Source organism: Aotus nancymaae, unplaced genomic scaffold (genome assembly GCF_030222135.1).
Source record: "Aotus nancymaae isolate 86718 unplaced genomic scaffold, 86718_ANA_hifiasm-v0.15.2.pri h1tg000007l, whole genome shotgun sequence".
In the NCBI taxonomy this organism is placed as follows: domain Eukaryota; kingdom Metazoa; phylum Chordata; class Mammalia; order Primates; family Aotidae; genus Aotus; species Aotus nancymaae.
In genome coordinates, this window is record NW_026988418.1 from 54373558 (window position 1) to 54400042 (window position 26485).

The 26485-nt window shown below is 40.3% G+C and overlaps 1 protein-coding gene across 4 annotated transcripts in view; it reads right to left on the reverse strand.

Annotated features, from left to right (window-relative positions):
* TGFBR3 (transforming growth factor beta receptor 3) overlaps positions 1-26485 on the reverse strand; it is a 215108-nt gene that overhangs the window by 68018 nt on the left and 120605 nt on the right. For all 4 annotated transcript variants that reach the window (XM_064372623.1, XM_064372624.1, XM_064372622.1 and 1 more), the window contains one exon: positions 9939-10076. In XM_064372623.1, the coding sequence (XP_064228693.1) occupies positions 9939-10076 (138 nt within the window). The remainder of the gene's footprint in view (positions 1-9938; positions 10077-26485) is intronic.

A 26485-nucleotide genomic window follows, 5' to 3' on the forward strand; every position in this document is an offset into this window, starting at 1 on the left:
ATTCTGGAAAGTATTATTATTCTTGCTAACATTTACTGAGTACTTACTAGGCACTGTCCATAGATTAGAGCCCTCACTTACTAGCTATGGGACCAGGTACATGTTAACCTCTTTGTCTCAGTTTCCTCATCTTAAAGACAACAATAACACCTACTTCACAGGCTTATTATAAAGACTAAATAAGGTCATACATGTAAGTACTCAGAAGAGTGCCTCACACATGACACACATCAGAAGTGTTTGTTAAACATACACATATGTGCATATGTATCCTCATGTCGGGCCATGAGATTTGTCTGGCAGATGCTGAGGTTGACAGGCCACAAGTTATTCCTCACTATGGCAAGACCACAGCCGTCTTATCCAAACTGCTAGAAAAGGATATAAAAACGCTGTTTTAATGGATTGGGGCAGCCTTGGCTCCAAACAGCAGCTCTGAATATCACCGTGCAGTCTGCATCACCTAGAACCAATAGAATCTTAATTACAGGCTCTCGGTGATAAAGATGGAAAGGCCAGAGAGCAAATGAACTGTGAGACTTTTGCCAGAGGTGACAGATGGATGAGCCCCCGACTTCCAGGTATATACTGTGTCATTCACCACCTCAATGGGACAAAGCAGAGGCAAACCAATGGTCACTCCCTAGCACAGTGGCATTAAGGACCCACAGTTGGTTGCAACAAAGACCCTGGGCCATCTAAGGATAAAGTGTTAGGAACAAAGGGCAAAAGCAGATCTTGAGATGCAAATTCTGTCCTAGACACAGAAATTAGAAAGGCTAAAGGGATTCCTTCTTCCCCTGCAGAAATCAGAAGCAGCTTCCATGCTAGTTAGATAATGTGGACTTGAGGTGCAAAAACCAAGTTGCCTCAAATAAACCCAACAACCTGTGCCCAGGAAGGAGGTGGACCATCCTGCAGTTGCTTTCTGAGATGGGGAGTGTGAGCCACCTGTGAAGAACCCTTAACAAGGGCATCACTGTCTATAATTTATGAGAGGACCAAGGCACCACCACAGCCTTCAAGTCAGTCTCCTAACATCCCTTGGTAGACAGCTGGTTTTTTTCCCCCTCTCCTATTACATGGAAATAAAATATTCTGCAACCTCCTTTAACAAAACAGTCACTTTTCTACCAAACAGCTCTTTGGAGGCTGGCCACCACGTCAACAAAGGGCACCAGAGATGTGATATTTGATACAATCAATTGCCCAACACTTGGGAAGGGCAGATGCATCTGCTTACCAGATTAGTCTTAGACAATAACGCCTTAAAGGACATCATGGGACTCCACACAGAGAAACACCAACCTTGCCTCCTCAGTGAAAGCGAGTTTATTTGACCTCAATTTGTTGAATGAAAGCAAAGCCTTCACAGGGCTGCGACCCATGCCTGCACACAGACATGACACAAGTCCAGCCAGAGCCAGGAAAAGTCTACACTTGCATGAACCCTCCCAGACAGGATGTCTTCCTCAGGAAGAATACACCCAGGCAAATCTCCCAAGGGCCATGGGCCATTCAGTCACTCCCATTCACCAGCCTTCACCCAGCAAGTGACAATAAATCCCAGGGAGTCTTTCAAAAACCCCTTCTGGACCAGGTTTACCAGTTGAAACTGGGCTCTTTCCAATGTTCTAATTGCCATAGTGACATTCAGGAAGAGCTCAATGACCACAATGGGGCCAAAAACACATTCCTAGGAAACAAGGTAGTTGACTGACCCTAGTTCATGAGAGGATCAAGACCCATATAATTAAGGCTCTTAAGGACAAGCCACAAAACCAACAGAGGAGCAGACTCCAAAATAAAAATGCATGGTACACAACCACTTGGAATATCCCACAGGACACAATGAGTCATTCCACAAGAGACATTTAAAAAAAGAAGAACCACCACCAATCTTGAAACATTTTGTTATTTAATCTTCCTTCAAGAGAGAATTTATCTGGGGAAAGACCTCACTGGAAAACCCAAACTGGTACATCCAGGACCCTGGAATACAGGAGCAACACTTCTGGCCAAGCCAAGAGCTATGTTTGTGTCTGCAACCCTGACCCATTTGCCACATTGTTCTCCAGAGCCAACCATACGCAGGAAGCTGCCTTTATTGCATTTGGAAGAAGAGAATTATCATTTTCTCCAATTTCTACTATTCTCTCCAATTTACACTATTATTTAGTGTAATAGTACTTATCACACTAAACTGCAATTTCCAATTTTTCAACCAGCTCTCCCACAAAATGGGAAGCTCCCTGAGGACAGGGAATTTACCCCCGTTTTCCCTGGATCCTCCACAGCTAGCACAGTTCCCAGTCAGGCTGGGTGTTGGATAAATGAACAAGAAAACTGGATGTTGGATAAATGACCAGTAGATACGTAAATCATCATACCAGGTATGCTAATTCCATGTTTTTTATAAACATGGGGGTGGGGGAACTGCCAAAGAAGGGAAAGGAGGAAATTGGAAAAGAAAAAAATTATTTCCAGATTTTTTAATGCAACACAATAGAATACAGAATTAAAAAAAAAAAAAGTTCCCTCCTCCACAAGAAAACTTGAATGTCTGAGTTATTCTTAGGGCATTTTTGGACACTACAACCCTCAGTTACACATCACTTGGCTTCACGAAAAGGTAACAGCTGGACATGCGCGATGGTGTAGGCTGTGCATGTCCCTTCCTAGTGCCGCGCTGAGCACACATCTGGGCCTATTTAGCAACTGATTGGAAATCTAGCCTTCTGATTTCCAGTTAAATACTAGGCACAGGAAAACAAATAGCACTTGTTTTTCACTGAGTCTTGTCAGTCATCCAAACTGCAGCGCGGACCAGAGAACTGCCTGTGGTTTGGTGGCATAGGCCCAAAATATTTGGACCTTTTTTTTTTAATGCCTCCAGTTTAAATAAAAGGAAAAAACTAGATGTTGGCAACTCCAGCTTCTTTACCCATCTCTCCCTGATTCTTGAAAATACAAAACTGGTTTTAAATGTATCAATTTACATTTTTCATTAAGATTAAGTTTTCATTTGTTTTTAATCCAAAGCTAATAGCAGAGAGTTTGATTTCTGTCATTTATTTCAACTGCCCTGCCTTGATATTTACTTGGATTTGCTGAAGAGGCAATGCTCAATTTGCCAGTTTCTGTTCCAAATTAAATTGGGATATAATATCTAGCAGTCATACTATTAAAGATTCACAGAGTTTAAAAGCTGGGAGGAACTTTAGAGATGAGCTAATACAATCCCCTCATTTTAGAAATGAGAAAAACTGAGGCCTAAGTAGTTAAGTGATTGTTTTTCCCAAGATTTATAACTAGTTAGTGGCAGAGCCAACACTAGTACTCAGGCGTCTTAATACCCAGACCAGGGTGTTATCTGGAAACAAAAACCTGAATTTCAGATAAACAATGAATACTTTTTAGTATATGTTATGTCCCAAATATTGCATATACACCAACAAAATTACTTGTTGTTTATCTGAAATTCAACTTTAACTGGGCATCCTCTATTTGTATTTGCCAGCTCCAGCAATGGTACCTCAAAGACCAAAATCCCCTTCCATGCACCATCCCCCACTCAAATATACACATATTCACATACATTTGTTCTCTGATTTTAATGATAAATGGTAGAAAACACAGATCACAGCACAGCAATATCAAGAGTGAATGAGGCTGGAAGAAGCTGATTATTTCTTGTCACTTCTCTAATCTTAGATACCCTTTTTTCCTTATGAGCATGTGAAGTGACTAAGCCTGACATCAGGAGGCTGGCCATGGCCTATGAACTAGGCATTTTAGGTTAAAAGCCAGGCACTAGGGTCTCATCTTGAAAACTTTGCTTGCACTAGGGCTCCAGGTCTACAGACTTTGCAGGAGAGAATGCTCAAGTTTTGGATACAATTAAAGCAAGATTAAAAAAAAAAAATCAGAGGCCAGGTGTGGTGGCTCACACCTGTAATCTCCCAGTACTTTGGGAGGCTAAGGCAGGTGGATGGCTTTGCCCAAGAGTTTGAGACCACCCTAGGTAACAAAGGGAGACCACATCTCTACAAAAAAATAAAATTAGCTGAGCATGGGGGCGCATGTCTGTAGTCCTGGCTACTCAGGAGGCTGAGGGGAGGATTGCTTGACCCCAAGAGTTCAAGACCAGCTGGGCAACAAAGTGAGATCGCATCTCTACAAAAAATCAAAAATTAGCTGGGCATAGGGGCGCATGCCTGTACTTCTAGCTACTCAGGAAGCTGAGGTGGGAGGCTGGCTTGAGCCCAGGCAGCAAAGGTTGCAGTGAGCCGAGATCACACCACTGCTACAGAGCCAGACTGTGTCTCAAAAAAAAAAAAAAAAAAAGAAAAAGAAAAAATCAGGTAGGTACATGGAATAAAGTAAAAAGATACGTTTACAAATCTAGTTCATTCCCAGCACTGTGTCTCATGCCTATAAACACAGCACTTTGAGAGGCCAAACCGGAGTTTGAGATTAGCCTGGACAACAAGGCAAAGCCCTGTCTCTACACAAAATACAAAAAAAAAAAAAAAAAAAAAAAAATTAGCCAGTCATGTTGGCATGCACCTGTAGTCTCAGTTACTTGGGAGGGTGAGGCAGGAGGATTGCTTCAGCCCAGAGGCTTGAGGCTACAGTGAGGCATGTTTGCACCACTGCACTCCAGCCTGAGTGATGAAGTGAGACCCTGTCCTCCTCATACACCCAAAAAAAGTGCTGCAGCAAGGTTCTCACTAGTTTTATTAAATATAGTTCACATACCATAATATTCAGCCTTTCAAACTGTACAATTCAGTATTTCTGTGTATATTCATAAAGTGTGATATATTCACCACTATGTAATTCCAGAACATTTTTATCACCTCCCAAAAGAAATCTCATATCATTAGTAGTCATTCCCCGTTTTCCCCTCCCATTAGCTCCTGGCAATTACTAATTTCCTTTCTGTATCTACAGATTTGGCCATTCTGGACATTTTATATAAACTGGAATCACACAATTTGTGACCATTAGTGTCTGGTTTCTTTCACTTAGTACAATGTTTTCAACACCCATCTGTGTTGTGGTATGTATCAGAACTTCAGTCCTTTTTATGGCTAAATAATATTCCATTGTATGGATATAGCACTTTTTTCATCCACTCATCTGTTGATGGACATTTGGGTTGTTTCCACTTTTTGGCTACTATGAATAATACTGCTTTGGACATTTGTGGACAAGTTCTTGTGGACATGTGTTTTGCTGAATTGTTTGCCACAAAACCATTTTACATTCCCAACAGCAATGTAAGCATGTTCCAATTTCCCAACAGCCTTCACACCCTTGTTATTATCTTTTTTATTATAGTCATCCTAGTGAGTGTGAAGTGGCATCTCACTGTGGTTTTCATTAGTGTATCCCTAATGACTCATGATATTGAGCATCGTTTCATGTGTTTTTTGGCCACTTGTGTCTCTCCTCTAGAAATTGTGTATTTAAATTGTAGTATGGCCTTAGAGACAACAATTTCAGATTGTGACTCTTCTCAATCTTTTTTAGCAAACTCAGGTGAAGATTAGAGCATCTATCACCCCGTTAAGTTCTCCTACTTTTTTTTTTCAGTGTGGAAATGAATGCATAAATAGAAACGGGCTTATGTGATACTTCTAAGAAATTACTTGTTTCAACATGACACACTGAGAGGGTAAGATGATTTTTATTTCTGATTGTTGTCTGAGCCACTCATACACCCTGCAAAAGGAAAACTATAAGACTATGACAACTTCATCATGTGTGTGCGTGTGAGTCACACTCAAAGATTCACTACTTGAAACTCAGCCTGAAAGCATCACTCTTCATCCCACTCATATTTCCTAGGTAACCAGAATAACCAGATAAAGGAGGTGCACCTGCAGAGCAAACTAAATCCCACTTTCTCCCTGCCTGACATGCCCTCTTCTTGCCTGTGCTGTGAAGAGGAGAAGGACTGAAATGATTTGACAGAAAAAGACAGCTGCCTTTATTAGCAGTATTAAAGTATGTTTTTAGTCACCCTCATGGGTGGCTGCGATGTTCTGGGTAACCCTCCTAACTAATTATGAAAGTTTTCCTTTTTTAATTTGGGCAGTCATAACAACACAGACATGTCCATTTAAATAAAAAGGTCACACCCTGATAAATAAGTAGATGCTATTACTTGAACTTTTCTAACCACCCTATTACAAAAACTTTTCTCATCATCCTATTAAAAAAAAGTTAAAAGTATTGTAACTCTACATACACAGTAGACAGCTCTGAGACAGAAATGCAAACCCTCCAGCAGCATATCAGGAAGGAGTCCAGGACACATGCAACTTGGACTGAGAGTCAGGAGACCCATTCTCTCTCCACAGCTCCTCTAAGCTCCCTGGGTAACCTTGGAGAAGACAGTGATGAAAACAGCGAAGCCCCAGTTTCTAGAGAGCCCATGGGCCTGCTCAAGTGTTTGATGAACATTTTATGTAAAACAATTTAGTTATCTTATCCCCAAACTTTAACTATATAAATGGATAAAGATAACACACTACTGGATTTCTACTGATCACCAGACCCTCTGTGGCAAAGGCTGTCAAGGAGATGAACAGACACTAAAATCCATTTCAGGTCAGAGAGGAAGGGAAGAGCCTGCCCAGGGAGACCGGCCCAGCTTGTGAGAGGACTTGCATCGCTTGTTGTCTGCTGATGTGAGAACGTGAATGAACAACAGATGTTCCATCGTCTCTTCCAGGCCATGAACAAATGTGCAGATGGGAAAAAAAACCATTTTCCCTAAAGGAAGCCTGCTGGACAACAAAGCAGAGTTCAGGTGTCCTGGAATTTAAATCCTTGACTTCGCCTGATGCTGCCTCCCACGTGTTGGTAATTTTAGGCTCATTACTTGATCTGCAATCTCCTTACATGCCATTGTTCAAATGGGGTTGCAGTTAAAATTGTTTACTAAAGCTGCCGCCTTCTTTCATTGCTAGTCTAAACTGATGGCCAAGAAGCAGTTTTTATAGATTTTAAACAAAATTAAAGCAAATTAATAACTAAGAGTAAGACACTTTCCCTCAAAACCCATGGACTGGCAGACTGAAGAAAGAATCCAGACAGTGGTAAGTACAGCTATGACATACGTGGCCCACACTTTCATCTGGACCTATAGCCCAGAGAAACAGAACTCCTTTCAATCTGGGGCCAGACAAGCTAGATATTTCATAATAGTTACAGATGCAAATTCAACACCCATCCCACATACTTTTTTACTATGACTAGAAATAAATAAGAGTAGCAACGGCAGGTAATGTCTACAAACATTTTATACGTAATCTCATTTACTCAAGATAACAACCCTATGACAGAGGGCCTGAGAAAAATCCGGCTTAGAGAAATTAATTTGCCCAAGGTCACCATTTGGATCGAAACCAGGACATGCACTGCCTTTGCTCATAATGTCTCCATAACTTGCCCACTGTGGTAGCCACTAGCCTCATGTAACTACTGAGCACCTGAAATATGGCTAAGCAGGACTGAAGAACTGCATTTTTTATTTTCATTAACTTAAGTAGCCATGCACAGCTATTTCCTACAGTATTTGGACAGTACAGCTCTACAGTACAAGGGCTAAATGTGCATATGACTTTATGATCAGAGCCATTGGTCTTACTACCACAACTAACTTTAATTAGAGGAGACTGACAGTGATTATGAGTATGAAGGCAGATAGTTTAGCATAAGATCTTGTAGAATAGGTCCTGTCTGGGTTTGAGTACCAACTCTGCAAGTAACTAGCCATGTGATTTGGGCTAGTACTTAACCTCTCTAAATCTTAGTTCTTCATCTACAAGAAGGAACCTACACTATCATACTGTAGAAGGTTATTGTGAGAATTAAATGAGATAAAGTATTAGAGCATTTAGTGACCTGAAATGTCCTAAGTGCTAAATAAATGTACTAGTAATAACAACTAAATAATTACTGATTTTTGGCCTTTTTTAATATAGAAGTAAGTAATAAGAGTTACAATTCCCAGAAAAGGCTACAATAAAGTTATCAATAATACTCACCTTATAAATGTACCTTTTGAGTTTAAAAGTTTTATTTTGAAATTAATTTAAATTTACAGAAAGCTGCTAGTACAAAGGACTCTAGTATGCCCTTTAACTAGATTCACCAGTTTTTAAAATCTTGCCATATTTGCTTTTTTCTCCTCTCTATACAACATGTTCTTCACTGAATGATCTGACCTTTGATCCCTTAACCTTTAAGAGTATTAAGTATGGTTCCTAAGAAGGATACTCTCTTACATAAAAAACATAATTACCAAATTCAAGAAATGTAACAATGATAACAGTATTTTAATCTATAGGCTCAATTATAATTTCATCCACTGTCCCCATAATGTCTTTTATAGCAGCTGCCCCACTCCCTCCCCAACACCATCCAGTTCAGGATCACGTGTGTCTTTTTGCCTCCTTTCATCTGGAATGGCTCCCCAGCCTTTCTCTGTCTTTCATGACTGACGCTTTTGAAGAGTACAGGCCAGTTATCTTACAGAATGTCATTCAATTTGGTTTTGTCAGCATTTCTTCATGATTAGATTCAGGTTATACACATTTCTGGCAAAAATACTACAAAAGTGATGCTGTGTTCCCTCTCATTTATAGGCCCACAACATCCATCTGCCCCACGTGGCTGACATGAATTTTCATCACTTGGTTAAGGTATCATTGGGTATCCCCAAGGATTACAGTCGCTATTTTTTATGTGTCATTAATAAGTAATTTGTGTAAAAGATATTTTAAGAATATCTAAATATGCTATTTCCCGAACTCCCTCCACTTCCGCTGGTTTAGCATCTGTTGATAATTCTTGCCTTGTCAACTTTTACTATGATGGTTGCAAAATGATCATTTTAAACTCCTTTGTTCCTTCTATATTTATGAGTTGGCATTTTACTACAAAGATGAGCTTTTCCTTTTCTCCCTTTTACTCATTTGCATACTTACTATAATAATTGTATTGACTATAGGTTCTTACATTATTCAACAAGAACCTTTGAGTTCTTAGAAACGTCTTCAAATACAGGGGACAGAAACTACAGATCGGGACTGAGAGTCATTAACTGGCAAAGTTTATTCATGAGGCAAGAGGAAAACTATTAACTGGGGGCTCCACTTGTTTTGGATCCTTGTGAGCAAGAGAGGTTTAGGGCCTCACGCACTGCAGTTAGGACATTAGCCTGCAGTTCTCGCAACAGACAATGTGAGTTACCACTACCAAGTTGCAGTGTTGCTCATCATCAGACATGATATCATACCAAAAAAATTCCATCCAAACAACACATCTATTTCTCCACAACTAGCAAACTTGAATGTTCTGGCAAACTCAAAGGGACATGATTTACAAATAGTAGGTAATATTTGGATCTTCCACAAGAGCTGGGTTCCAACTTGTATTTTTAATAAAATACAAATGACTTCATTTTGGAGCTCACTGTGTCACTTTCTCAAAAAACAGATCCTCATGTCAGGAATTAGGCCCGCATTATATACAAATAGTATGGGTCCGTGCATATTTATTTTGTGGTCTGGGACCACACACCCGGTGGCCAGTTACAATATTTACAGCGCTCCTGATGGTACAAGGCGGGTTTCAGAGCTGAAACCAAAGCTCAGGCCACACAGAGTATGATGACAGGTCCTGCTCTAACGTGAGCACTAGAGCCGACCCTCCGTCCATAGAAGACGGGTGGGTGTGTCTGCTTTCTGTGAATGCATATCTATGCATCCAAATATCACTAAGCGCATCCTCCAACTCGAACACTCTTTGGACTCTGGTATTATTTCAGTAAAATAAGCCTCTTTTAAAAGTCGGGCAAAGTTTAATGATCGCTATATCCTTGTGCTAAGGATTAGTTTGGGAGGGTGCTAAGCACTTACCAAAAACAGTCTGGAGACCCCAGTGGCAAGTCTCTCTGTCTTCAGATGCCACACCAGGGGATGTGGGGAGTTGAGCAGGAACACGACAGGCTTGTGGTGGATGTGGACTGAGGAGATAGGATTCAGGTGAAGCGTGACCTAGGAAGCAACAGAAAGAGGGTAGAAATCTTAGCCCTGGCTTTCCATGAAAATCACTTAGAGCAGCCTCTGGAATACTATTTCACAACTCACTACCAATAGAAACAAGCTACAAGCAAGCTCACATTCTATGAATAAGATACATTAAGTTGAACCAGATGATATTGCCAATATTTGATCATTTTTTACTACAAAATGGCTATTTCATATGGTTCAACCACACTAATCTCAACCAAAGCATGATTTAGCTCCTTGTCAAGGAACAAATAAAGAGAACACATTTTTTTCTTTCCAAAATCAGCAAAGGTGGAATAATAAAGTTACCTTCCCTCAAGCCTGCTTTAAGCCTTAGGTCACCTGACTAAGGTGAAAATTGGAAAACAAAATCCCCTGGGGGTGGGATCATCCCTCTAGATCTCCAGAGAAATGACCTTTCTTCTCCTCCAGGTAAGCTCCAACCTCTATAAAGTAAAATGGGTTCTGCCAAGAAAAAGTGCTGAAAGCTGAGAGAAAGGGGCTGCCAAAGGAGGCTGCGAGGGCTTCTGTCGTCTCAGCTATTAGCTTGAAGGACCTTTCCAAAGAAATGAAGCACAGAGGACACAAAGGGCAAAAAGTGATTGTATACAGCCCTGTCAAACAACAACAACAACAAAAACAGAGATGGAAACCATGGACTGGACATGAAAACTGTAGCCAATTTTGACAGCAGATCAGGGACTTTTGCAGGTCACCACTGTTGTCATTAACATCACCAAAAAGCACCTGTGAGCAGAGCCGCAAAGCGTGGACTCAACAAAGTCCTCTTGGCAAATGTGAGCCCAGGGCAACATGAACGTAGGAGAACAAAAGGATATGTGAGAAAATACTGACTAGATACTTTCATACAGTCTGTCTCACACTGGCTTTCCATACAGAGGGGTAAGGCAAGACCCAAGAATCACACATGTAAACAGAGTGAACTCATCAAAGATAACCATAAAGTAATAACGGAGGGACAGGACAAAAAAGAACTTAGCTAGAAAGACACGGACTGAGTGATGCACTGGGAATGACAGTACATCTCAGCTAGAATCCTCATGAGGATGGTATGGTCTAGATCCACGATCTGAGTCTATACAACCTTCAGGGACACAGCACTCAATGCTGGAATACTTCACATTTTCCCAATGGCTGCTAGCCCACTGTGATCTCAACGTACCGCTATCTTTTTTTGTAGGGACCGCTTACGACCAATAATTCTCTGCTTTTCAGTGCCACAAAAGTATTCTATGAATAACCTGTATCATCTGTTCACTAACTTGAGTATGCATGTCTCAATTTCCAAAACGGACTGTAGTCCAGGAGTTTGAGACTAGCCTGGCCAGCACGGAAAAACCCCGTCTCTACTAAAAACACACACAAGAATTAGCCGGGTGTGGTAGCAGGTGCCTGTAATCCCAGATATTCAGATGGATGAGACACAAGAATCACTTGAACCCAGGAAGTGGAGATTGCAGTGAGCAGTGAGCCCAGACTATGGCACTGCACTCCAGCCTGGGCTACAGAGACTTTGTTTAAAACAATTTAAAAACTGTGCTTAACATATACACAATAATACACTTGATCTTAGCCAAAAGGACAGGAAGTAATCATACATAATAATAATAAATATTGATTTATCACAGCAAATGAATATATATGTTACCTAAAGGGAAAAAAAAGGTTCAAAGAAATTTGGCTGGCTAATTTGCAAAAAAAAAATACAAAAACAAGCAACATTCCAACTGTCACGAGCTATTTCTGGACATAGGTAGAATCAGTTTTATATTTGCCATAAGCATAGTGCTAAATCAAACCACTAAATGAATAGTGATGTCAAGTACAGCTAGAGCAAAATAATGTGCTCCTCGGTTGTAAAGACTCTACCGCACAGCACAGTTTGGAGATGCTGTCTGCATCTAGAAATAAACAGATTGATAGCCACTGAGAAGAAGAGACACTGTAGAAACAGCAGAGGCAAAGATTCAAACTGTACTGAACAGACAGACACACACACACTATGGAGAATGAAGGAGGGATGAAACCATCATTTTTCAAGAGTACCTGAAAACTGCAAAGCAACACTCTGACTTTCACTAACAGCATGTGTCAGTAAAAGGTTTCCTTATTTATTTATTCCAAGACTATTTACTGAGTACCATAATGGCACAAAGAATAGTAATGTATATCGGCAGGTGTTGCATCAACCCTTCCTTTGAAGATTTTCTTTGTAGTCCACAGGCATACAATTCTTAGAACTCATAGATAAGCAGAAGTTTTGGTCAAAATATATACTACAAAATACTAATAAGTATGTATCTCAAATGAACAAGATTTTTAAAATAAAAGCTCATGAAATAAGAATAAAAAGATCTATGAGACAGATATTGGTGCTCAGGTCCAAAATTTTCCAGATGGTCAAAAGTGCTGAGGCCTGGCTCATACAATGAAGGAAAGATTTCTAGGAGCCACAGCTCTCTGAGCTTTCCTGGAAACAGCTCCCTCTTCAATATGTGGCAGTGTCTGGCCAAGATGAATCTCTGACTCTGGCACACGGGGTCCAGGCAAAGCCCCAAAAGCCATTTGGCAAAGAAGAATTCACACTACAATTGGGAAATTCAAAGAAAAATACCCAATAGTTTCTTTAAAAGATCATTTGGCGGGGACAAAGAGTCCTGCAAGCACTCGCTCACCTAATCCCTCAGCAACCTGTCTTTTCTGTGCTTCCTCCGCTTGAGTAAATCTTGCTGTAGGGAAGATAGAGGACAACCAAAACAACTAACAAAAGAACGACGCAAAAAGCTTCCAGGAACGTGGAGAGAACACACCGCAGTATCTCAAAGAATTCCTGGCTAAGTTGCCCAATTTCTCCCAGGCTGGAAAAACAAAAAAAAAAGAAAGAGAAAAGAAAAGATCAATTATAGCTCAGGATAGACTGCAGTTACAAATATAAGAACATCTTGAAGCTTTTTGTGGTTAGACTGTCCAGTGCGCATGGTCTAAAGGCTATGCTGAGGCAGACTACAGCAAATAAACGTCCCATGAAGAAATGACACAAAGACTACCCAGCAAGCTCCAGCTTGGAAATCCAAACAGTAGTTTAAAGAGTTGACCATCAATCCTATGTCAAATTTACACATAAAAATGCAGGTTAACAGTTTTGTCTATGGGCTCATAAGCGATAGGGAATCGATGCTGAGACCATGTGAGCTGTGAAGATTGGTAGAGCTAAAGAGGATACAGCTCAATGGGAGGAGCAATGACCAGTCTCAAATCACTGGCTTCTTTGTAAGTCTTTGGTAGTCATGGAGCATTTGAGAACTTAGTGCATGTATAAACCCTCTCTCTACCAAACCAAACAAAACACATCCATATCACACAAACTTTTGCAGACATTGTCAGGGAACTACGTTCATTGCAGGGCCCATGAACTCAGGTTAAGCACCCATTAACCCAGGCTAAGAACCCCATTGTAAAAGAGTAAGGAAGTTCTAACAGCAACAATGGTAACAAAAGGGCTCCATCTAATTTAGCCAGAAATTACATTTCTGGTCTTAAGATGTCATCCTTTCAGGAGGAGAACTTCATAAAGGATGACTCAAAACTAAAAAAACTTTCACATGTAGTTTCTGGTGAATCCCATACTTTGACCACATTCTGGTCTGTGAAGCCTAATATGCTGGTCTCAAACAGTGCTGGATACTTGGTGTTCCTGATGGTGTGAGAAAATGCAAGCAAATCTGATCTGCCACATTCCTTACGTAAACACCATCCCTCATACATTGCTGATTCCTCCCCTAAATGGAAAAGAGCTAATTGGTCTAACCTGTTCTACAACATCTATTCATACGCAGTCTTCTGCAGTTATCTGTGCAATGCAACAAACACATAATTTTATAAAGAAATTCAAAGCAGATCTTTGGAGTGTTTTTCTGGGGAATCTGAACACAACTTTGATCAAAGTCAAGGACAACTCTAAAGAGCACAAAGCCTCTGAGTGGAAAGACCACATCCCTATCTACCACTCGGGAAGCACGTCCTTGCTCACATTATCAGCAGAAAGTCACAAGGACAATCTTCTCTGGACCTTGTTACAGTGAAGTCTTCGCAGTTCTCCAAAGATTATCTTTGATAAGCAAAAACTATCTATTGTCTCAAACTCTGTAAATTACTTTATGAAAATGAATTACAGGAAGAGGGGGACACCCTACTTGCTTTATGGAAAGATTCCTTGTGAAAATTGTTTTGAATTTCCCAGGATTCATAATATAGACACAAGGCATTTCTACCATAGAGATTTCAGAATATATATTAGTTAGACCCCTACTTCAGGGGCTCATTAAAACAAACGAAAAAGCAAAGTGAGCAAAGCAGCTGATATTCAAGTCTAACAGCTGTCCAATTTTGCTAACGTGTCAGTGAGGTCCATTTCAACATTTCTGATTCTTAGAACAGCCCCTGTGGACCTGTGAAGCAATGAAGTCATCCAAAACACTACCAGGGAGACTCCTATTATCTAAAACCAGACCAAATAATTCTCTGAAATGGATGGTTCAATAATCAGTTTACACTAAGATAAGAAAAGAACTCCAACAGCATGCCTACAACCAAGACCCATAAAATCACATGCTGGTCTGTATATAGCCATTATCTGTCCCCTCTTTAGGGATAAGGAGACATCCACTTGGCAACGATGTTGGTAGTAAATGAAAAATCCTGACTCTGGGTCTCCCAGCACCCACAATTTACACACACAAATGGAAAGGCACAAACCTATTTCAGGACACTAGGGTCCCACCGCTGAACTCAAATTTCACTGACATTTGGGCAATATGACTTTTAGGAACTCAAAACTGACCCCAGATGGATCTAAAATGTGCAACTGATTGCTAGGGATGGGAACAGCATTAATTTAGTTGCTGCTGCAGAGTTTAAAGTATATTCTGGTTTAAGGAACCCCTATAGCTGATATTTTATTCGCCATTGCTTGTCTTTCACCATTTGGGAATTGGTATAAAAAGATTCCCTCAAAATATTTTTAGAGAACTGGATTTGGAGCTTTTATATTTTTCCCTACTTTTTGTTTTTATATTTATCTGAATTTCTAGAGGAATATAATCAATTGGTGCTGAATTCAAGAAATCTTCACACACACACACACAAACACACACACACACACACACACACACACACACACCCAGGGTCCCCATCCTGACCTGGGGCACTCAACTGACCATTCTCCTTGGTCAAATGATAGCAAGCTCTTTCCCAATGGTTTTGTCTTGAAACTATTTAATATGGTACGAGGGACACAGTCAGTCCGGACTATTTCAACACTAATCACCCCTCCCCACAAAAAGGACATGATTCAGGATTCCCTGGGAGCCTCTGAAAATAATCTAATATAACTACAAAAGAGACAAAAAAAAAAAAACTAAAATAAAAGTCTCAAATTTGATGCAGAAATAAGCTCTGCTCCACATTTTGTATGCCCTGGAAAAATACTGGGAACTAAATTTGGGTTGGGGGTTGAGGGGCAAGAGCTCATATAAACAGAAGAGTATTTATGAAACTACAGGTCATGACCCTTTAAAGGGGTCCTGGGAGCCACTGCAAGGAGATTCCAGAGACCCAGGCCCTTCCTTCCCAGAGCAACCACAGCTCCCCTGGCTACGGGAAGAGAGACCGGCAGAGTGGAGACCCTTATGTGTGGGTGGTTGTAGAGGAGGAACGGGGCTAGTGACCTCAGCAGGCCACTACTGATGCAAGTCTGAGGACACAGACAGGCACTTTTTTATCATTCTTTGGCGTTAAGACAGGTTGTGTGAATAGCGGACTGTGTACATCACTAACACACCTCAGCCTTGCAGGATTCTGGCCTAAAGCGCACTGTAATGCTCCTGGACGGACTTGCGGCTCCAGCTCACAATGCCTTCTCCAGTAAAATCTTTCCCCCTCTTTCAGACAGGGCCAGAGCACTCTCAAACAGCACTGGTGTTTCTCCCTCTGCCTCTGCCTGGCACTATAATGATCTGTTTAGATCAAGCTTGTCCAATCCATGGGCCACATGCTGCCCAGGATGGCTTTGAATGAGGCTCAACACAAATTGGTAAACTTTGTTAAAACATTATGAGATTCTTTTGTGATTTTTTTCTTCTTCCTTCATGAGTTATCATTAGTGTTTGTGTACTTTATGTATGGCCTGAGACAATTATTCTTCCAATGAGGCCCAGGGAAGCCTAAAGATCGGACACCCTGGTTTTGATGTTTGTCTCCCCTGACACAATGTAAATTCCTCAGGACATTCTTCAAGAGCAGAAATCGAGTCACACTCATTTCTGCATCCTTGGGCCTAGCACGGGCCAGACATCTATTAGGCAGTCAATAAGTTCTCTGAAAGAAGGAATAAAAGAAGGAAACACTAAAAGTTACTAATGAGATATGACTTGAATAATGATTACAGAGTCATACTGACCTGTTTTTTCTGGCCAGAAAAAGGAGGCAAGGGTGTACATAGTAAACAGAACATTAACTTCATTATCAAGTTCAATTTGAACTTTAAAACAGTCAAGAAAAGCAGATTCCAACTACTGAAACAAATGACGGCAGGGGCTTCCTGGCAGGTATGCTGGACAGAACGCCAAGGCCATACCCAGGCTTTGTGGGGTAAGCCACCCTGCTCATCATCCTCTCTGTGTATAAGACAGGGCAGAATGGCACTCAGGCCATCCATGGGAACCATATAAGGCAAAGAAAAGAAAGGGGAAAATGTTTGTTATCTTAAACAGTTATGCAAATAAAAACACGTAAAATGTGAAAAACCTTTAAAGCATGTTTTCCTCCTTAGGGATAGATAACAAAGGTAAAATATTTTGAGCAAATGTTCCACTATCTTTTAGAGGCATAGAATTTTACAAGGGTTTTCACGTAGTCAATTAAGTGTGTTAGAACAGTTAGAAACTAAAAATCCAGGCAAACTGAAGAAACTCAGTATTTGCATATTGATTAAAATGGAGGGAAAAATTTGCTTTAATATATTCCGTCACATTTAATAAATACGCCCATTACAATCACTTTATTTTTGTTTCCAACACTAATATGTAACCAAAGCCCCATTTAACTATGTGCTGTACAAATGTATTTCCTCTCAAGTTCTTTTTTTGAGATAAGATCTCACTCTGTTGCCCAGGCTGGAGTGCAGTTGCACAATCAGAGCTCACCATAACCTTCAACTCCTCAAGCAATCTCCTGTCTTGGCCTCCCAGGTAGCTATGGCCACAGGCACAAACCACCGTGCCCAGGTAATTTTTTTTTCTTTTTTATTTTTCCGGTAGAGATAGGGTCTTGTTATGTTGCCCAAGCTGATCTCAAATCCTGGTCTCAAGCAATCCTCCAACCTCAGCCTCTCAAAGTGCTGGGATTACAGGCATGAGTCACACAGTACCTGGCTTAATTTCTACTTTTTATAATGGGCTTGAAATTGGTTTTGCTACTTACCTGTTTAGTAAGCCAGTACTCTGACATGTATGTCTTTACCAATAACAGAATGTTAGAATGGACTGTGTGTCAGTACTGTGGTATATCAAACTGCATAATAAAAAGAATCACTGCAGTGATTATTAGAAGCTGATTTACAAACTAAGCATAGCAAGAACCCAATTCCTACATAATCTGGGTACTGGAGTAATCATTCCATCTGCTACGTGCAGTCATAGATTGAAGCTGTCCTCACTGGGTTAACAAGAATTCTGGACAGAAAATATAGTTATAATTAAGCATTAATCATGCTGCTCTTTGACCTACTTTCTTGTAACCAAAAGCCACATAGCACTAGATTCTCACTATTCACATCCCATTGCTCCTATAAGATAGATAGGATGTCTGATGTTAGAATCCTAAGGGTTTTGTTTGAAAGTTGCATGAATTCCAACAGGACAACATACACCAACCAGTTTAAAGACCCCCACAAAGGAACCACCAAATCAGCCTGAGAACACAGTTTCTTCATCTCCCTGTCCCATGACTTTACCCTGCACTCTTTGACCAATCAACAGTCTCCACACTTCAGTCCACTCCAAAACCCTTAAAAACTTCAATCCCAAACTCCTGTGGGAGACAGATTTGAGTTTTCCTCCAGTTCAGCAGCTGTACAACTAAACCTCTTTCTCTGCTGAAACCTGGTGTCTCAGTGTATTGACCTGCTGCACACATCGGACAACAAACTGATTATGTTCATAAGATCTCAATGAGCATTTCTGTTTTAGCACCATCTTAAAGTTAATTTGTAATAGAAAAAAAAAAAAAACACAAAATGCAATGGTATTCAGGTAGCGATTTAAGATGCTCCCAACATCAAAGGATGGCATTTGGATTCCCCTGGACTAAAGTACAATCTCAGAAAGTATATTAATCTGAAGCTGGTAAGGAATTCTGAATAGCAGTACAGTGTTACCTTGCTAGCAGAAAACAGAAATCTAGAGTGGAGTAATTACTAAGATATGAACATTCAAAAACACCACACTTGGATTATTGTTAAAAATAGTGGCGGCAGCATAGTGAAAATCATCATCATCTTCCAAGGAAAGACAACAGGTAGATCCATGGCTCCTGCTGGGTTGAGATTTGCTGTCCTCATCAAAAGGAAGTGCTTTGCATAATTATCTAATTATTCCCATTTTAAAGGTAAAGAAATTGGTGTTCTTGCCAAAGTCATATGGCTAGAAAATGACAGTGCTGGAGGTAGAATGAATAATGTCTCTGTCTGTCTGTCGGTCTCTCTCTCCCGCTGCTTACCTACCCCCATCTTTAATCTTGGGTGTTAGCCTTAGGGCATAAAGGAGAATGGGAAGCTGCTCTACAGTTTTAAGAGGCAGGAACTATTTTACTACTGGAAAAGAAGCAAAGATAAGGAAGAAAGAAAGGGAACTGAATTGTAAGCAAAATGCCAGAAAGCTAGCACAAGCTAGAGGCCAGTGAATAGGGTCAGTGAGGATGGGTCAACTACAGCACTGTTTAAAGCAGCTAGAGTTGCTTTATTGTAAATTCTCCTCCAGCTCCTCTACAAAAGCTTTAATAATGCTCATTGTTGTCATGAAAAGATGTGCCATGGAACTCAAAGAGATGTTTATTGTGTTTCAAATCCAAGTGATTCAAGGGTATCTCAGACACATCACAAGTAGAATTATAAACCCAGGAAGCAGAGAACCACAAGAACATATGGCTCTGGCAAGCTGCAGAAATATACTCTTCTCTGGATTTCTGCAAGACATGGAATTAACAGAGGTGCAAACCAAATTCCTTGAGCTCCAGCAGCTCCCACTTGGTATGAGGATTAGACTAAATTATTCTCTAAGAAAACTAAATTCTGCTCATGGGAGTAAAACCTTGGGAATTCTGTGAAGTCTAGTTTTCTCTGAAAGCTGTATCAAAAAAAGCTCCTGAAGTTCACCATACCAGCTCCCTAAAGGTATCCCGGCCTCATCCAGCCAGGTTATGATTTTAAGGAAATGTTTTAAGAAGAACTTTAATTTTAATGTTACATCACCTATCTTGTGTGAGAGTGAAGTAACCCAGAAGTTAAGGGTGGGACAACTGTGTCTGGGAAGTATTTTTTCTGAAAATGTATTATTTTCTTTGACGAAATGTTCCACTATCTTCCGGAGACATGGAATTTTAAATGGTTTTAACTCAGGCAATAAACAGGGTCAGAACAACCTCATGCACCATCCAGCAAATGCAGTCTGCAATATCCATGACAGTTTAGCGCTGTTTCCTCCACAGAATCAGTTTCCAGTGAGCCCTGCAATGAGTTTTCGGGGTGAAACCTATCATCACAGAAAGCAGAGAGAAAGTTCCCAAAATATGCACACAGAATGTGGCATGTTGGAGGTCATAAGTGGATAAGATGGAGTAGTATCTTCCTAAAGCCAATATTCATGGGTTTAAGTTTCATATTTTCTTGAGGCAGCATTAAAAGCAGTTCAATACATTTGTTCTAATTGGAAAGAAGAAAAGCCACAATAAAGAGTAGGGCACCTGGTCACAAAATTTGTTATAGTTACTCTATATCCTTAAAAATTCTAAAACTACTTATTAATAACCTGAAAAAAAAGAGAAGAAAGAAGCAAGCAAAAGAGCTAAATTGTGGGAAGTCTGAACAATGATCTGTGAACATATATCAATATTTACTGGTAAATCAGAAGTGAGAGGCAGGGCACGGGCGAGAAACAGATTCACCTCTGAATGAAATAAGTGCAAATTCTAACAGAAACTGTTTGATTTTCAAATTATATAAGTAATACCAGACCAGTCATTCATCTCTCAGCAACAAAGATACTATAATTTACTTCTCAAAGCTCTAGATATAGTCAATAAATTCAAACCTTGGCAAATCAATTCATATAACTGGGAATTTGTGAGTGATACAGAAAAAGAGAGAGAAAAAAGAGGTCAATTATCATCCAAGAGAATAATTACAATTTTTGTTTCTCATATTTGACACTGGGAAATATAAAGTTCTGCTTTAACATATGGAAATATGTCCTAACTTTTATTTGTATACATGTTCTTACTTTTTATACTAAAAATGAACTTCTAATATCTGAATTCTACTCAGTGCATTGAACACGTAAGGCACTCAAATATTTGACTAGTTGTTAAACAAAACTGGGATACCTGTATTTAGAGAGTTTAACAGTATTGTGAAGGCTTGGTTTCCCAAGGAAATGGAGAAGGTCCAAGCTACTGTTTCATAACATACCTCTAAGGAATTTTCTAATCCTGACTGAAGTCTAGAAGGACCTAAAAGATATCAAGGCCATATACTTAAGCTCTATTTTACAATTCAGTCAAGTCGCAAATGCTTATTAACCTGACAGTCGTTAGTCTACTTTCATTTTCAGCAAAACTACTGGTGAGTGCAAAAGTAATTGCGGTTTTTACATTGTTTGAACTTACTGTTTGACATGGGAATACATTCTTAAATAAATGTGGTTATGTTATACAGCATTTTAACAGGCATTTCTCACTTTATGTTTTTTTGCTAATGACTTATTACTTGGTCTGATGTTAGACAAAAAGCAAATTTGAGCAATTTTCTTATTGCAGTTCAAAATGGGTCATAAAGCAGCAGAGACTGCTTGCACCATCAACAATGCATTTGTCCCAGGGGCTGCCAGCGAACATGCAGTGGTGGTTCGAGTTTTGCAAAGGAGACGAGAGCCTTGAAGATGAGGAGCATACTGGCTGGCCATCGGACGTTGACAACGACCAATTGAGAACAATAATCAAAGCTGATCCTCTTACAACTACCTGAGGAGTTGCCGAAGAACTCAGTGTCAACCATTCTACAGATGTGTGGCATTTGAAGCAAATTGGAAAGGCGAAAAAGCTTGATAATTGGGTCCCTCATGAGCTGAACAAAAATAGAAAAATCATCATTTTAAGTGTCACCTTCTCTTATTCTGTGCAACAACAAACAACTTCTCTATTTGTGACGAAAAGTGGATTTTATACACAACCGGTAATGACCAGCTCAGTGGCTGGACCGAGAAGAAGCTCCAAAGCACTTCCCAAAGCCAAACTTGACCTCAAAACACGTTATGGTCACTGTTTGGTGTTCTGCTGCCAGATCTGATCCATTACAGCTTTCCGAATCCTGGCAAAACCATTACATCTGAAGTATGCTCAGCAAATCAGTGAGATGCACCCCAAACTGCAATATTCACACCGGCACTGGTCAACAGAAAGGGCCCAGTTCTTCTCCACAGCAACACCCAACCGCATGTTGTACCACCAACGCTTCAAAAGTTGAACAAATTGGGCTACAAAATTTTGCCTCACCCCCCACATTCACCTGACTTCTCACCAACCGACTACAACTTCTTCAAGCAACTCAACTTTTTACAAGGAAAATGCTTCCACAACCAGCGGGATGCAGAAAATGCTTTCCAAGAGTTTGTTGAATCCTGAAGCATGGGTTTTGTACACTACAGGCATAAGCAAACTTATTTCTCATTGGTAAAAATGTGTTGATGGTAATGGTTCCTATTTTGATTAATAAAGATGTGTCTGAGCCTAGTTCTGATTTAAAATTCAGGGTTCAAAACTGTAATTACTTTTGCACCAACCTAATACTATAGTCTGCCATTCTGCCTCTGCTCCATACTTTGAAAATACCACCAATAAACAATAATTACAGCCAAATGGGAAAAGTGGGCATGGGATAGAAATCAATTTTGTATTCAGGCCTTGATTATAAATTTAAATATTGAAAAGTTACCAGGATCATCAAATTTGTGATGTTTAGAGCAAAAAAAAAAAAAAAGAAATTTGACACATAATATGACAAATCTCTCCATAAAAATGTGATGTGACATAAACAAAATATGGTATTATCCATACAATGGAATATTATTTGGCCTTAAAAAGAAATGACATACTGATACATGATACAGTGATGAACCTTGAAAACATGTATGATTGTACTTACATGAAATGTTCAGAATTAGTAAATTTATAAAATAAAACAGAGTAGAAGTTGCAGGGTCTGGGAGTGAGGAGGAAGGGGGAGTTACCACTAACTGGTATCAAGTTCCTTTTTGGGGTAATGAAAATATTCTGGAACGAGACAGCAGTTATAGTCGCAAAATACTGTGAGTATACGAATGTCACTGAACCACACACTTTAAAATGGCTGCAACTGCTGTGTCAGTCAGGGTTCTCCAGAGATCTTATATGTAGATAGAAAAAGGGGGATTTATTACGGGAAGTGGCTTATGAGATTATGAATGCTGAGAAGTCAGACAATATGTCCTCTGCAAACAGGAGAACCTGAGAAGCCTCTGGCATAATTCAGACTGTACCTGCAGGCCTGAGGCCAGGGGAGCTGAGGGCATAATTCTCAGCTCCAGGACAAGGCTAAGGCCTGAGAACTAAGGCCTGAGAACTGGGAAGCCCCTGGTGCAAGTCACTGGAGTCTGAAGGCCTGAGAATCTCGAGTTCTGATGTCCAAGGGCAGAAGATGGGTGTCCCAGCTCCAGAGCTCCAGAAGAGAAAGTGAATTCACCTTTCGTCTGCCTTTTTATTTTTATTTTTGAGATGAAGTTTCTCTCCTGCTGCTCAGGCTAGAGTGTAATGGCATGATTTCCGCTCACTGCAACCTCCACCTCCCAGGTTCAAGAGATTTTCCTGCCTCAGCCTCCCCAGTAGCTGGGATTACAGGTGCCCACCACCATGCCAGACTAATTTTTTGTATTTTTAGTAGATACGGGGTTTCACCATGTGGGTCAGGCTGGTCTCAAACTCCTGACCTCAAGTCATTCATCTGCCTTAGCCTCCCAAAGTGCTGGGATTACAGGTATGAGCCACCATGCCTGGCTCCTCTGCCTTTTATTTAATGTGGGCCCTCAATGGATTGGATGGTGCCTACTCAACACTAGGTGAGGATGAATATTCCTTGCTCAGTCCACGGATTCAAATGCCAATCTCTTCCAGAAACACCCTCACAGATACACTAAGAATTTATGCTTCACCAGCTAGCTGAGTATCCCTTAATCCAGTCAAGCTGACACCTAAAACTATCACAATAGTAAATTTCATGTTGTTTGTATTTTACCCCACACACACACACACACACACACACACACACACACGGTTTGAACTTTCATATGGAATGGACCAGACCAAGTTTGGAGTTTAAAATCTCATCTGGAAAAGACATTCATATGATACTTACTATAAAGAATTAGTTTATCTTAAAAAGTTGAAAGGTCACTTCAATCCTCAGGACCTCAGATCCAAGGCAGCCAAAGTCAAGCCACAGACATGACTTGTGTTTCTTATGCATGTTTTCTCATCCATTCGAAAAGCATTAGTTAAATACCTATTATGTGCCGGGTACCAATGCAATTACTGGCAATAGAAAGATGAGTGAGATGCTACTTATGTTTCCCCAATTTGTTCACAGTCCAGAGGGAAGAGATGATGATAATATAACACCATGACTGAGACGTGCTCAGGGTATATGGGGAGAGGAGAGGATGTCAGGAGGAGGCAACAGTGGCTTGTGCTGTCATGGGCCTCCCAGATAGGACAAATTGGACCCAAACTTCTGTTAGGGAACAGGAAAAATCTGTCACTATGATCAATTTTCTTGTTTCTCCCACTCCTTCCCAATTTTCTGAACTACTTGGATTGGCTGAATGACTACTTGTCAAGACCCCTTCTGACTCCAGAGTCTAGTAATTCCATGCCTTCATTATTGAATACTTTCCTTAAGATTTTCAGAATCTCTTTATCTACTTCCTATTTCTTGTCTAAAGAAGTTTCCTAAATTTGTCTTTAAAAATCCACATATTTAGTAAGCACTGCAGTCAAGTCCTTGAGAGTGTTTCTCAACAATAAATTACATCAAAAGAAAATGATAGAAATCTATCAGGGGAGCAATGACAGTTCTTTGACATTTCATAGAGTTCAGATACTCTCTTGGGAGGTTTAGGTCACACCTGTCCGTGTCTTGGAAGACGAGTCTGGAGCATGTTGCCTCTTGCTTACAAGTCCAGATTCCAAAATTAGAACTATCTTTGAGCAAGCCATAATCCTTCATAAAATATTGACTTAAATACCTCCTAACCTTAAAAGAGATCAATCATACAGGATTGTTGAGAAGGTTAAATAATTTACATTATAAATACAATTCTCTGGAAACTTCAAGGTAAGAGGAAAATTTTATTATTCTCTCTAAGCAAAATGATAAAAAGTTACATTTTCCAAACCATTACAGAGGAAGGAGATTCTAAAATACTCTTTTTTAGAAAGAGAAACCTGATAAAGTCTAAGTAACCTATACAATCTAGCCATCAGTTCCCACATCCTTTAGCAAACAAATTTTCTAACAAGAATTATCAAGTTGAAAAACTATATGATTTTTTTTCTCCATTCTATTAACTTTCCACTTACTATGGAAAGTTTCTACCCAATCAGCATGGAGAAATAAAGCATGAATGATGGGCAAAACGGGTATCACCCTCTCAGGACAGTGAATGGCCAGATGTTTAAAGAGGGGATGAGGGTGGTGATGATCTTACATTAGCTTCAAGCTACTCTAAGAATGTCTTAGATCTAATAGATTGCCTTTTGGTTAATACTTTATTGCTTAAAATAAGACCCATAAAGTGAAATATGGTTATCAATGTAGCATAAGGCTTGAAAGCATGGACACTGGCACCAGACTCCTTTAGTTCCTTAGCTGTGCAATCTTCGGCAACTTGCTTGACCTCCCTGTGCCATTGTTTCTTCATCTAAAAAACAGGCTAAAAGTACCCATCTTGAGTCATTATGAGGAATAAATAATATGTGTAAAGCACTCATAACATGCTTGTCCCATAGTTGAAAATCATGTGCTAGCTGTAGGCAGGCCCTCAAATTTATCCTACCAAGATCGATAGCCTGGGCCTTACCTTCTTGTGAAGTATTCCCCATGCAATACCCTGGAACCCACTCATACCAGAGCTGTTTATTAAGTAAATATGAAACAAGATAGTTCCCTTGACTCCTTTGCGGGATTCACAAAGGGGTTGGCTCATTACTCAGCCAGAAGCTCTCAATCCCTCATGGGAGGGGGAGCACACAGGTAAGTGGGTGTTAAGAGCCAGGATGAGTGCTTCCAGGCAGTGACAGGAGTAGAACTCTGAGCAGCCCTGTAGCAGGGTCAAGGTTGGTATTCACTCCCAGAGACACAGAGGCCATGTGTTACAGTGTACTCTTTTAGCTTTACCATCCATGGATGGCTTAAGTGTTAAACAGCTCAGTGTGAAAGCCCTCTGTATCCCGAGCTCTTGTTCAGTGTCCAGGAAGAATCAGGTCACACAAATGACTTGAAGATAGTAAATGTGGAGGATTTTATTGTCGATAAAAGTGGCTCTCAGCCGGATGGGGAGCTGGACAGGGAACAGAGTGGGAAAGTGGTCTTCGCCTGAAATTCAGCCACCCCCACCAAACTCTTCTCTGAAGTCCCACTGTCAAGCCATCCCTCTGAAGTCAAGTTGCTCCTCTCTGAGGTCTGGCTGCTTTTTCTCTTCTCTCCTCTGCTGTTCCACTTCTCTGCCAGTGGAGCCTAGGGTATTTATGGGTACAGGATGGGGAGTAGGGCAGGCTAGGGTGGCTTTGGAAAAGGCAATATTTCTAGTGGGAAAACAGGAATGCATGTTCTCACTTTGGGTCATAGGTCCAAGCTTGAGGGTGGGGCTTTGCCAGGGACCTTACCCTTTTCTACCTAGTAGTTCCTTGACTCTTGTCCATATCAGATATACTGCTCTACTGTGGTTTGGAAATTTCAGAGTCAAACTATATACAAACGCAGCAAAGTAGATTTCTCAATTTTTTCTGGAAGG